The 14,928-nt window shown below is 31.6% G+C and overlaps 1 protein-coding gene across 1 annotated transcript; it reads right to left on the bottom strand.

Moving 5' to 3' along the window:
• Positions 1–8,097: 8,097 nt before the first annotated feature.
• LOC141623315 (pectin acetylesterase 8-like) lies at positions 8,098–14,397 on the bottom strand. The gene is made up of 11 exons (XM_074439451.1): positions 14,191–14,397; positions 10,241–10,356; positions 9,877–9,959; positions 9,624–9,753; positions 9,451–9,530; positions 9,275–9,361; positions 9,060–9,184; positions 8,899–8,959; positions 8,756–8,809; positions 8,574–8,651; positions 8,098–8,421 (listed from the first exon to the last, which is right to left on the bottom strand). The coding sequence occupies exons 2-11, from the start codon at positions 10,353–10,355 to the stop codon at positions 8,098–8,100; spliced, it is 1,137 nt and encodes a 378-aa protein (XP_074295552.1). The 5' UTR covers position 10,356; positions 14,191–14,397.
• Positions 14,398–14,928: the final 531 nt, after the last annotated feature.

Below are 14,928 nucleotides of genomic sequence, written 5' to 3'. Positions count from 1 at the left end.
TAGACAAATTAGGTTTTATTTTTACCTCTTCCCTAAAATTGAATTCAATTATTCTAAAAACTTTAATAATGGATTATAATCTTCAAGTTCTTCAAGTAGTGAAGTAATTATTTGTTTAACAATTACTAGATTTTGTGCCCGTGCGTTGCACGGTTTTTAAATAATGTTTTATTTTTAACTGAAGTGATAGAATATGTAAGTTCTTGAATGTGAGAACGGTAAAATTTGATATCGTAAAGTAATTAATGACTTTGAAAATAAGTTTAGTCGACATTGTATATATTATCTTTTATGTTATCTTTTAAAGTTAAGATTTATTTTTGGTATTTATTAATATGGTACTTATCTTTTTAGATTAAGATTAATATTTACAAATTCTGTTTTTTTATAAGACTAATATTATTATTTTAATTAAAGTGTTATTCACGTGTGTTATTCATTATATCCATGAATTCCACTTAGTCTGCAACTGGTGAAAGAATAACGAAAGAATAACGATTGTTTATTATCTTGTTATAAAAAACCCAGTTGAATATTAAATTGTAATAACCGGGTCTTAAAAGACTTATCGGTCATGTATACTTGGGGACAAAGTAATATAAAGACGTAGGGACTTGTATTTATTGTTGCTAAATTCAATTTTTGTTAATAAAATCTTCTTTATTATCTTCCCCCTACTAAAATCTTCTTTATTATCTTCGCCTTTTAATAGATTTTGTGCATTATTTATGTACGCTATTATTAATGTAGAATGTAGAATGTAGAATGGTGATAGTACGATTTCGAGTTTAGATGACGAAGAGTAGGACTATATTGATTAGCTGGCTAGATCTAATAAAATACTTCCTCCTATTCATTCATTTTGTCCCCCTTCTATTTTGCACAAGAATTAAGAAAATGATTTTGGTCCACACAAAACACTTTATTCCACCCTACCCCACATGTAATTAAATTTGGACCACACACCAAAAAAGGAAAGAGGGACAAAAATCCGACTAACTTCGATAAGGAAAGAGGGACAAAATGAATGAATAGGAGGGAGTATTTATTAGATTCATGAATGTTTTCAATTCCTTGAAACACCTATTACCGTTGAGGGAACAATTTACGTTGGATGGATTGGAATGAACTTGATATATTCCAATGTTTGGTTTTGGGTATTTTGGAATAGAATGTCATATTTATGGATTCTAAATTCATTCAAATTCAAATTTCTTAAAATCCCATAACTCTCTATCCCCCGATATTTAAACTCCATTCCTCAAAATATGAGAAGTAAAATAACTTTCACCATAATTAATATATTTAACCTTAATTTAGCGAACCCTAAATATCCTAATATGATACTCCTTCCGTCCCGATCAATTGTTGTCCTTTCGTTTTGGCACAAAGACCAAGGAAAGAGAAATAGGCCAATAACTAAATAACATGTGGAACAACTTGAATGAGAATGATCAAATTACTCATCAAGTTCATTCTTAAAATAGAAAGGACAACAAATGACCGAGACACCCCAAAATAAAAAAGGACAACAAATGAGCGGGACAGATGGAGTACTTCGTTCGTGTATTGAAACTTAATGATATTCATATTCTTAAAATGATATATTGCTTTAACCTCTCATCAAAAGTCTTTTTGATACAAAATCCCACAAATTCATGCTACTAATGATGATTTTGAGCGTTGACATTCTAAACTAATGGCGTTTGTTTAGTAAAAATCTGATAGAGCATGCATTATTTGTATAGCAATTTTTTTGGCAGAATTATATACTCCGCAAATATTGAAACACGTATAAAACTTTGTTAGTCTCCTCATCCTGGTTAAAGTTTATTCCAAGGTCAGATTGATTATGTGGGTCGGTGTGTATAACATTTGGTAATATCTTGGTGTAACTCTTAACTGTAGGTGATGGAGTAAAGCTTCGTGTATAATGGTGTCAAGGTTGGGTTTTTATTGTACCTTTATTAGATGTAAGTACTCCCGAATAGAATCGGTTTGTTACATATATTCCGTATTAGACATAGATCAAAGCTTATGAGACAAAACATTGTGTTGTAACAAAAATCGTATTTCCAAACTAAATACTACAATTATTCGAGTATAACATTATATTCAAAGCAATAATAATCATATTGTAGTACCTAAAAAATTAGGAATGGATAAGGAAAATAAACCCAAAACCGATGAACCACTGCGTTGTTCATAAGAAAATAGGTAGGGTTAAGATGACTATATACATTCATAGCCATAAACATCTTCTAGGTACATCTTGCGAAACAACCTGTACCAACAATTTTAATCTTAATCTTTTATCAATAAAAAAAATAAAACAATTACATGAGATTCAATCTGTATCACTATAAGGAAAACTACATAAAAAAAAAAATTTGAATTTGTTACCTTATTAAGTCTCATCCTTGACGTTTCGTCAATATATAGCTCTACAACCTGCAGATAGAACATAATACGAATCAATTAGCTCTCAATTCTAAAGTTAGTAATACCACCACTTATTACGTAATTAATGATGAAACTAATGTGATGCAGTACTATATGAAAGCAACAATAATGAACTTGAAAATCATTCAATAATCAACAACAATTCAAAGAGAAATTTTTTTTGATGGGAAACTAAGGTGCATGCATGTAATTCTTATATGGAACAAATTATTAGTTAATATACTCACCTAAACTATGCATACGGATACATCTAGTCTTTTAGAAGTGTTAGACTTTAGGTTGGGATCAATTAGTTATATCATGATAATATTATTTAATACATGTAGTTTATCTTCTTAGATTAAGATTAATATTTACAAATTCTGTTTTTTTTTTTATAAGACTAATATTATTATTTTAATTAAAGTGTTTCAAAAAACTCGGAGTCTCTAGAATTGGCTGAAAAAAGCCTCTTTTATATATATACTAGATTTAATGCCCGTGCGATGCACGGGCCACTTGTACTATTATGGTTTATAAACATTTTTTGCCATTATGTTTATTATCGGGCATTATCTCGATATTTGTAATAGTAAATGTATTGTGATCATATTTACCAACTATCAATTTTTGCCATTATGTTTATTATCGGGCATTATCTCGATATTTGTAATAGTAAATGTATTGTGATCATATTTACCAACTATCAGATCGTCTCAATAATACCGAATGGTTTATTAATCTTATTTATTATGAAATATAGTCAAAGTAAATAACCTAAAATTAAATGAATAAACATAATTAATCAATGAGACAATGATCATACGTTAATATAATACTCCGTACTCCATAATAATTAACATATTGATCTAGCCAATAGTTGATCAAGGATTAATATCTTTGTGTTGTTGAATTTCTTTGTCACGGCAACTACATACAAAAGCTTCGTACTACTCGTATATCTTTAGTGTTATAATTAAAAGAAAATAATTTTAGCCAAAAATTACCTTTTGATTATTTATGGTCTAAGAGTCCAATCTTATTTTCGCTACACACTTTATTTCATATCTAATCAACGGAAGTTTAGTTAACAATAAGCGTACAAAGTCCCACTTATATAATTAACAAAGATTATAACTTTGTTCATCATGAATTCAAAGTTCGTAATGTTCGTAACTTTGTTCAAAGCCACTATCGATATACAGATGATCTGATATGGTACCTTTATTTAAAGGATTATACATGTAATACGGTTTTATCTCCATAATCGTAGTAGCTTTCCAACAACTCGGGCTTTGCAGAGTTCGGTTATTGTGACTATAAGATTTTTTTTTTTTTTTTTTTTTTTTTTTTTTTTTGAAAAAACCTGAAAGGGTACTACTTCATAGATGAAATATTGCGAGCAATACAATCGATAATGTTTTGAGGCGCACCACCGTCCTATCTTCTACCGCCAACAAACCATGAGTCGATATGTACTAAACTATGAGCAACACTATTAAAATTCCGCTCCATTCCTCATACGGGCTGCAATGTTACCTCGCGTGGCCAGAGCATCGAGACAAAATTGCCAAAAAAAAAAGAGTTTAATTTGACTGTCCAGGAACGTCCTCCTCAGCGGCTCGTAGTAGGCGATAAGCAGATTTTACCGTATAAAATCCATCCCGTTCCGGATCCCAACACCACATATCATTCGGCTTGCCAACACTAATCCGTAAACGAAGGACCCTCTCTTGCTCAAAAGGAAGAAAAAGCTCCTTGACCGTAGTCTCATTCCATCCCGTACCTTCAAGTACATGTGTATATATTACTCCTAGTAATAACACAGTGTGGTACGTAATCATGATGCTTTAAATCATATCAAATCTTAATAAACTAATTAATTAATTTTTGGTAGTTCATAAAAGATGGATTCTCTATAATCGCTCGAAAAAAAGCTTCCTTTATTAAAAGAAAATATCACTTCGACTTTGTCTCCGTTTCTTCAAATCATTGATGACATTCAAACAATCATTGATGACCTCATAATATATAAATATATGAAAGTATATTAGTTGTGAGTTGTGACAAATTAACATGACAAAAAAGGGCAAGAATTCTCATGCTCAATTAATTGAAGAGTATGGGAGACATCAATCAAAAGCTTAATGGAAGACATTCAGAGCAAATTCGCAGGTTTATATAAGCTACTCCTATAGCATAGTTTTAGACTTCTAATTGATTAAGACTACGCATAAAAAGATAATATTTTGAATAGGTATTGTATTGGCATATGATTATAATGAGATAAAATTTTATCTTCCTCAATATAAATAAATTTTACATATTTGGTTGTTATCTCTAAGTATATTTCCATTAAAAAATAATTTAGGAAGTTTCAAAAGGTGGACTCTCTGTAATCGCTCGAAAAAAGCTTCCTTTATTAATATAGATAGATAGATAGATATTGATTATTAACTTGTTTATCAATTATTTATTGTTCTAAAATTAGGGTTTGTAAAATAGTAATTTAGTTATCAATTACTCCACCAATTAATAATTTTCCATATGATTTGGCTTAGCCATTGAAAAAGTTGTTAGAAATTTTATGAGAGACATTAAAGCATGGTTAGTGTCGAGAAAAGAATGATGTGTAATTCCATCACCATTCTCCAAAACTCATAATTGATTGCCAATCAACTTAAACAACACCAATTTGCCAAATGAGCACATCATTGGTTGATTGAACGGAAGTAATATAATTAATTATCTGGCGAGAGTGTCTCATTCCTCAACTATGTTATACGGGTTGTGGAAACTACAGTGTAAAACAAAATGCCTACACCGGTGAAAGGAGATGAGGGAAGGGAGAAAAGAAATTAATTGGCGGAGGGTTTAAAAAAATGACAAGGTGTGTTAATAGTGGTTGGTCTTTAACTGAACTCATATTTCATGTTCTCAATGCTCATCTTAATTTCGTTTGCAATTACCAAAATTGTATCTATTGAGGGTATCTAAAATATGCAATAATAAAATTACAATTTATATAGTCATATATACAAAAGTAAATGTTGTAGCAATGTGAATTGTTGTATAACCCGTGTAATATTAATTATATTCGTCTTAAACCAATGCAAAATGCACGGATATGCTCTTTTAAATTTGTTACTATACAAAAATGTGAATTTTTAAGCTGCGTTTTACATTGATTAATAATCTTTCTGTTAAAGTTAGTTATCTTTAGAAATAAAAATTAAAAATAAAGCAATAATAGCTCTTTGCCTTTTTTTTTTTTGAAAATTTTATATTACAAAAGCTAAGTAATAGTTGAGTTTCACATAGTCTGTTTTTATATTTGGATTATAAATTTCAATTACATTTAACGTAAATGATATAAAGCGACGTATGAAACAAAATTACTTAGATAAAAAAAATAACACATAATTAGTCAAATTGCATGAGTCACCCGTGCAAATTGTTATACTCGTTTTTAATTTAGTCAAACTCATGCGTGCATGTTTGGAGAACCGGTGCACTACAATGAGAACTTTTGGCCCGTTTATCATCTAGTACAAATCATGTAGAATTAACCAATAAAAATAGGACAAAATGAAAATTGTGACCCGTGCATACTTTAGAACAATTTTGTCGAATTGTTAAATATACAAATCAGTCATATAATTATACAAATATGATGCAAAATTTGATTTCTGAATCGGTGATATAACTTTAAAATCACAAAAACTTTTAACAGTGCTTTCCCCACAAATGTATTTGTCTATGAAGATGTTAATTAATTAGCCTATACAAATATGGAGTATAAACAATTTATGTGTAAAAGAGGATAACTCAAAATTTACCAGGCAATACTTGCTAATAAAAAGTTGGTCTCTTTTGTGACGGTCACAAATTGTTTTTTTTTTGGTGTTGATCAGGAGTATACCCTATATATGGACAGCTGGGGCAATCTCCTTTGGGGTGCCGAAGGCAATTTAATGGGTTGACCCCTCCCAAGTTTGGCATTTTCATTCGCAAGAGTCAGAAATTGAACCACATGACCACTTGTTTAAGAGATAAGAGTCTTTATTACTCACCCACCAAACAGGTTATGACGATCACAAATTGTTACGGTCGTAAATGTGACCACATTATGATAAAAGTAATCACTTATCAAATGTTACTTATCAAATAATGGTCACATTTTTTTTCATAGAAATGGACACATTTAGGTCCGTCATAATTTGTAACGAAAAGAGCCGTAACAAATGAGAATTACTGAAAAGAATATGGCCCATATTATAATATTATACTTCCCTTATAGTTTAAATCCGCTTATCCGTAATATGGCCTCAAGTTTAAATCCGCTTATCCGTAATATTATACTTCCCTTATAGTTCATTTGACTAAAAAAAAAAAAATTATCACCTCTAAATAATTAACTACAGTACTATATATACCATCTGCACCCAAATAACATTGTTTATACTCAATATATATAAGCTATGACAATTGGTCTCTTAAGGCGGGTATATCCGTCTTAAGAGTAAAAGGGTGAAGATAATTATTTTGCTAGTTTTTAGGGTTGTTTGTTTTATCTTATCTATTCTATTTAACCCGTCTTATGTTAAGATGAATATACGCGTTTTAAATGATAATTTAAAACTTGTTGATTATTATCTGAACACACAATAACAATATTGGGTTGCCCCGCCCCTACGATTTACCAGCCCTATAAATAAATTTGATAGTAGTAAAAAATTATTAACCCTGGCTTTAATTCAGCGTCACCCACATACTCTCCCTCCATCATTCTCCCAACGCCTCCATACTCCATTTCTTAGTCACTGCCAACCTCATCTTTATTAACTTATATATTTGTCTACCTCCATCTCAAAAATAGTACTTATATATCTGCCTACCTTTGAAGAAATATGTATGTTTAGGTTTTTTATCTTGAATTTTGTTATTATTGTCTCCAAATTTATTCTTAATAATAGTACTTTATAAAAACCAATATTTTACAGTAGCTTTTCATTTTCTTACATATTTCGTTGTTATTTTTTAATACTGACTTTGATGTTTTTCACATAACACTTTTAATGGTCTTTGTTCATGGTTGAAACAAATTTAGAGTTTTTTTTTTTTTAGTTTTTTAATCAGATTTCGTTTTTTTTTATTCCTTCACAAATCTGTGACTTTTTTTTTTTTTTTTTTTATAAATGTGTAATTAAGTTTACTCCGTTTATTATATGTGACTTTGACATTGTAACTTTCTGTTGTTGTTTTTTATTGAGATTTCATTTTATTGTATTTATTCAAATAATGTCAAAACATTTTTCTTCACAAACATTATATTTTCTACGCATCAATATATTCAGTAGTATCTACTATGCGATGGAGTGTTGATTTTTATTTGTCAATATATATCTCATGAACAATGAACAATTGAGAGAAAGCAAGTAGCATTGTAATTAATTGCTCCTATAGAACGTGGGGCTGGAATTCAGGAACGAAAAAATGACTTCTTGACTTTCAACCACAGAGCCACACACAGGCTCTGTGGTTATTGCTTTAATAAATAAGATTTTTACCTAGTTTTATGGGGTATATTTTTTCGATATCCTTGGGACGGTGACTACTACCTTTGATGAGTTTCGGGAAGAAAGTATAGGGTACTCATGAATTGGATTTGAAACTCATCCGCATCACAATTCCACGCAATAGAATGAGATCGGTTCTCACTGTATTGTCTAGACGAGGAGAATCGTCGCTAAGCCATGTTTCTTGGGCATCACTTTGGCAGTGACAGAAGCAAGAGTTGATGAAAAACCCTGTGGTCGGGTTATTATCACATATCGTCGACAGTCCAGCTAAGAACTGTTTTTTGAAACATTTTAATGCTTGATTCTGGCTGTCGGAACACCGTGATATCCCACTTATAAGACAATTTCTCCATTTTCCATCAGCATCAACCACACCTTGAATCAAAATATTGCTTATCTGCCAGGCATTTGCTCGGGTTTGGTAAAAGGAAGTTTTTTTTCTCAGTAAAAGCATTAAATTCCAAAAGATTTTGCATTCATTTTCTTTTTTCGGTCAATTTTAGCTAAAAAAGAGAAGTCGAAAGAGGAGCAGATGTGTATACAGTATACCTGCCAGGCATCATAGGCTGAATTTAGCAGAAACAGCGGTGTCTGAATGTATCTCGCTGCATACTGTGGCAACATGCACTGTAATTCCAATTATGAGCATCTTTCAGTATGACGAAAATGAGAAAAAACAAAATTCGATGAACTCACAGTGCAGGCCACATCGCCACAAATGCATTTCTTACTAGTTCTGGACTGAATTTAGAAGTACAGGCTTCAGGCAAATTTTTTGCTGATCCCTGGCATAAAACAACCGAACATTTAAGAATACAACGGAAACAAAAAAGAAATTTTGATGAATGCGGAAGGTTTTTAATGACATCTGTACATGTGTGGTAACAACTTCAGCGTATAACTCCTCAAGAGGCCGCGTTCCAGAGATAGCTTCCCTGCAATCAGATGCATTACAGATTTACAGTCTGAATCCCTGAGTCCCGGCTTCAGTCATAGACGCATTATATGAACATGAAATATTTAAGTGGAGTCTACGTGTTTATGAAAACCCCGGCATCAGACAGGCATTTCACTTTGGCACCAGAAGGGAACAAAGCTCGGAAATTATCACATTGAAGGATCGCTCCCAGTCCACCAGCTGAGCATCCTGCCAGAACCGCCTGTATTGGCATTTGACAAGATCTAAGTAGATTATTTACGAAAAATTATGTTTTTATCACAAAGATCAAAGAAATTATACGTGTTCATACATTTCGTGCATTCTTCATTCCTTTAGCTAATAAATCATCCATAACTGCCCTCCAAACTCTTGCTCCTCGATAGAAAATCTTTGTATTCTGCTCAATTTCGCAAAAAAAAAAAAAATGGACTCGTAACTTATAAGGGCATTGAAAAAAATAATATGGGACTAGGGAAGATTACATACAGGATCAACTGCGTCAACATCTCCTGTGTACGATGATCCATCACAGTAACGAACCTTGACTCGATTCCAATTGTAGAAATCTAACCATTAAATTGTGTTTAAGAAATCAGTTGAATTCAGTGACAGCACAACACAGAAATACAGAAATAATATAAATCTGAAATTAGTAGTACCAGGATTATGCTTTGATTTGTTGCTTAATATCCCAGTAAAGTAATAATTTGTGCTCATTAACTTAGATGAACCAAGGTGAGTTTGTGAACGGTCGAGGCACGTCGTTGCATTGTTGCACCATGCTCCTCCCTGACCAAAGAAACCAAGATTAGAAACTTCAGATTCCGCGGATGTGTTGATGAGTCGCTCAACGGCCTTCACTCAGAACCGCGGACTAGCTATACAATTAAAACAGACAGACAGTACACAAACCTGCATGTAAATCAACCAATTATTGACACCGCTGTCAAATCCCTTGTCGAAATGATAAGCAGGTGGACTTCCATCCAAACACACTGTAAAATCAATTTAACACAACATTTACTAGGTGTAATATGGTCAAAGACTTACCCCTGCGTACTATTTTTCGACTTTTAAATATGATCGAAGATTGTAAAATGACTTCCTATACACTTTATGTCTGTATTTGATTCGTAAAGTACTTTAAGTTGTAATTTTCATCATGTGTCATTCTGAATTAAAAAAAAAAAGCCTTAGTATAATATTGATGACAGGATGTATATCAGTCAGGACCATAGCGGCCTAACCCTTTGACTCGTTTATTATGTCTACTTACCACTGCCTTTGGCCACTGCATCTTCAACAATCGTTATTGGAACATCAAAGCCGTCAACTTTCATCAGAATCACAATGCAAACCAAAAGCCTCAACCATTTCGAAGAATTTCGCATACTGTTCATTTGTAGACTTGTAGTTATGAAATAACAGAACAACGTAATACGTATAAATTGAAATAATACCCAAGTGTTGTTTTTTTTTTGGCCTCAGAAATTATCAAAGAGAAGTACAAAATGATTATGATTACTTATCTGTTTTCTGTTGGTGATTTAAGAGTAATTACCGGTTCATTTGGCGTAATTAAGATTGGTTCATAGATGGGTAATTTCTAAATAATGTAATGCGAGTTCGGGAAGTACGGAGTGTACACTCGCTTAATTATTTACGGGATTACGGTATAGTTTTCGGTTCGAATAACTTTGAAGGGGGTCTCACTACTCGGATTTTTAATTAAATGTATCCGGAATTTCTGAAGAGTTGTAACTCTTCAGAAATACATCTCCCTATACCCTGTTTTGTCATTATAAATAGACAAAGGGATGAGAAGAAAAAGTTACAGAAAAATAATAATCTTCTACTGCATCAAAAGAACGTTTAACAAACTACTCAAAAATACTTCTTAATTATATCTCTGTATTCTGTGCCGAATACAGAGGGCAACCGTCTTATCTCAATAGAAAGTTCGATACAACCCAGGCACTAAAGTAAGGGTCGAATTGTTCTATTAGGAAAGCATAGCGATTCGGTGCGGTTTTATTATTGTCAATTCCAATTCGTGAAAATCAATTTCCTAACAATCTAATAGAACAATTCTGAAATCTTTCAAGATGACGAATGTTATGGAATCGACAATGAAGGTCTCTTTTGTCATATTCTGTTATATTGTGTGAATGTCTACATTAAAGTCAGAATGTCCGTGTTCCAGAATTTGCTTTGGAAATTTACTTATTTCAAGTAGGGCTATGGATCAATTGGATAAGTTGTGGGACTGTTAATGTCAGCGTGGTTTGAAGTTCTGGGTGCAAGAATTTGGGTGGCTCAGAAATTACAATTTGCCTTGGAACTATGTGAGAAGAATTTGATGGCAAATTGTAATGATGAATCATATAAAGATGCATCACGCTCATGTTTGAGTGCATGATCACTGCGTTTTCACTAGGATGATGCATTATCGCCCAGATAAGTATATTATTGTTTTGATATACTCCGTAATATCTAATATTTGACATTGATAAATATTAAGCCTGATATTATTGTTTAGACTATACACCGTATATGTTTGGTGTTATCCTGGCCACTGATAGTTATCAAGTTGAAGCATTTTATTTATGTCTGACTATATTTAATTTATATGAACTTGATAGCAATCAATTAAGATGAGAAAGTGCAGTTTGATAATTGATTATAAAAACAGTTGCTACATGCTTGTTTGACGAAGTTCATGTGATTGTGGGTGTTGCATTTATGTATTTGTGTTGCATTAATGTATTTGTGTTGCACTGGTGCCTAATTATGTAAGTTTATGATGTTCACAATAATTTTGATCATTGATAATGTTGATTTCCTCAAAGTTACACTAATGCATGGCAGTTTCCTCCTATTGCATGCATAAAGCGTTGGTGCTAATGCAGATGTGATTTTACATAATCATTGGCTTATTTATAAGTATATGAACAATTTTTTGTACGTTGTAGCATTAATTTACATGTCGTCCAGATTGCAATTTTCCATGGGTTAACAATTAACATGGTGATTATTAAATTACATAAGATTTTCATGTTGTTGTATCATACTGGTTCTGGATTTATTTAATGATATTGAATATAATTATCATGTTATTACGTGACGAGATCGAGTTGTTATATTAATGGCTTTATGGGGTGAGTGATTGTCATTAGTGAACCCTCCTTAGTATTATACACGAGAATGCGGGATTGAGCGGTATCATATAAGTGCTTATATGGCTCAATAGCAGTGTGTACTGACTATGGGTGGTATCAAGTTCCGTTATGGTAACTTAAGGCACACAAGATCCTTTAAGGAGAGAGTTGGATAATCATCCATGATATGTGACAAATTTATGTCAAGTTTAATCTTATTGTGGTTTGTGCTTATATTTTATATGGAGCAAATCTAATGAGATGATTCTTTGTATTAGGTATTGATAAGAGTTGTTATTTGATCATGTATGAAGTATATCGTGTGGAGTATATATGTAGACATGTATATTTGTTTGATCAATTGGTTAAAATTGATCATGGTTCTTGTTAAAGTGCTTTTATACTCACATGGATATTAAAGTGATTAATGATTTATTTATGATGTTTTATCATCAAATGTTCTAATAATCATGTGAAACTGATTATGAGTTATCATGTGTGTTGACTATCTTTTAGTTGAGTAACAATTTTATTTGATGATTGGTAATAAATTCATATGGATGTTTGTTTCACTATGCATGTTTGCTAGTGTATATACTAGTAGTGTTTTCATAAGTTTTTATTATATGGTATTATAATGTATGAAATGAGTCATATGGAGTGGAAGTGAGTATACTACGTAAGCTCTCTTGAATGTATGTAATACACGAAAATGTGGTTATTGAGTGATAACATATGGGTATACATATGTGGCTTGATAGCATGGTGTATTGATATAAGGCAATACTAAAAACCTGTAAATGGTATCTTAAATAGCCTAATTTACAAGGAGGAGATGAAACTCACCCATATAGAACATAAATATTGAAGTTGTGTATAAGTTCACATTGATTATTTTTGAGAAATGAACATGCAAAGAAATATTTATGAATTGTGATGTTTTGATCAATAATGGATATATGATCGGTTATTTAATAATGTTGTTAGAGTTCTAACTGTTTTGTAATGATTGTTTAACATGTTAATAACTTGTGTAAAGCTTTTTAAAATTTTGATTATGTAATTGATTTTACCATATAATCTCGAGAACGAATGATGGTTTGCTATAACCATGGTGAGATTATGGAGTTATGGTGGTTTAACCATGTAAGAGGTACATCAGTAATATTGAATGTACAATTTTTTTTTGACGAGTCCGGTAATGGAGTAGTCTTTTGTTGTAGAATTTTGACAAGTTAATCTTTGGCATAGACCAAAGATGATTTACCTTGTAAAAGGTGGTTCTGTCATCATGTTCTTCTATGAAGGACATGGGGGAGGTAATATCATCGTTGGTATTAGGATCAAGGGTGAAAGTATGATTATTATATACCGGTTAATACTCTCAAAAGGGCGAGTATGGCATTTTATTCAATAATAAAAGAGGAGTTATTACTCGAGTTTTCACAAGGGCTTAATTATTGCGGTTTGACAAGTTGAATAAGTATAACAGTTTACCTAGTACTCATATTTGACGAGCGATTAGGCAAGTGTGAAAATGTATAAAATAAACCATGTATTATGGTTTGTCCTATGTTGTTTTTCTTTCGGTTATAGAGGGAAAATATTATGCAAATTGATTTACCAATGTAGATGGTCATTTCTACTAGTGGTAGAGTATTTTTGCTTATGGGAGGCACCATTAGCTTATGGTTTCCAAGAAGCGGATTTGCCTTAAGAATTTGACATTGGAGTTGGTATGCGTAGTGTTAGCATATAGCCGGTTAAAAGGCTAAGTAGCTGAAGAAAATAATCTACAATGTTCCTTAAAGTATTTGACCAAAAGGGTACACCCAAAATCACACAATCTCACTACTAACTAGAAATCAAGTAAATCCATTATACTAACATTGAATAATTTATAATCATTAGATATGAAAATTGAAGCATATTGAAGCAAAAGTATACAATTAACATAAATGGGTATCACTCTAATTGCACAATAATCAATTAAAATGAACAATTATATAGTTACAAGACATAAAGATTGAAAATTTTAGGGTTTATACGTCAAATAACAGTGATTTACCTGAAGTTGCATAAAGGTGAGAGAAGCAGTTGTAGAAAGATGTGGGAATTAGAGAGAAAATGTTTCTAAATTAGCAGGAATTAGAAGGTTTGGTTTAGTTAATTAAGAAGATTAAAAATAAAAAGACGTTATGAAAGGTCTTTAACTTAACCGTCTTAACAAGATCTACCGTAACTAATTATAATCACGGTTTATTTTTTAGTATAACATTTTTCTTTGTGTGCATAAAATTTCGGTATTGCTTTTTCACATACGGACTTTGCTCTTTCACATACATTTTTTCATTAATTTTCCATATGATACCCTTTTCCAAATCTAGACAAATTAGGTTTTATTTTTACCTCTTCCCTAAAATTGAATTCAATTATTCTAAAAACTTTAATAATGGATTATAATCTTCAAGTTCTTCAAGTAGTGAAGTAATTATTTGTTTAACCATTATTATTAACTTGTTTATCAATTATTTTGTGTTCTAAAATTAGGGTTTGTAAAATAGTAATTTAGTTATCAATTACTCCACCAATTAATAATTTTCCATATGATTTGGCTTAGCCATTGAAAAAGTTGTTAGAAATTTTATGAGAGACATTAAAGCATGGTTAGTGTCGAGAAAAGAATGATGTGTAATTCCATCACCATTCTCCAAAACTCATAATTGATTGCCAATCAACTTAAACAACACCAATTTGCCAAATGAGCACATCATTGGTTGATTGAACGGAAGTAATATAATTAATT

Source organism: Silene latifolia, chromosome 1 (assembly GCF_048544455.1).
Source record: "Silene latifolia isolate original U9 population chromosome 1, ASM4854445v1, whole genome shotgun sequence".
NCBI classification, from domain to species: Eukaryota; Viridiplantae; Streptophyta; class Magnoliopsida; order Caryophyllales; family Caryophyllaceae; genus Silene; species Silene latifolia.
Note: the sequence above shows the minus strand (reverse complement) of the source record. Positions and strands in the feature narration are given on the sequence as shown.

Excerpts from the sequence above, each read along its gene's own strand:
- LOC141623315 (XM_074439451.1), bottom strand. The coding sequence starts at position 10,355 with ATGCGAAATTCTTCGAAATGGTTGAGGCTTTTGGTTTGCATTGTGATT. Across the intron at positions 9,185-9,274 it reads GAATGAAGAATGCACGAAAT|GCGGTTCTGGCAGGATGCTC; the intron begins GTATGAACACGT and ends ATGCCAATACAG. Across the intron at positions 8,652-8,755 it reads CTAAATTCAGTCCAGAACTA|TGCATGTTGCCACAGTATGC; the intron begins GTAAGAAATGCA and ends TTGGAATTACAG.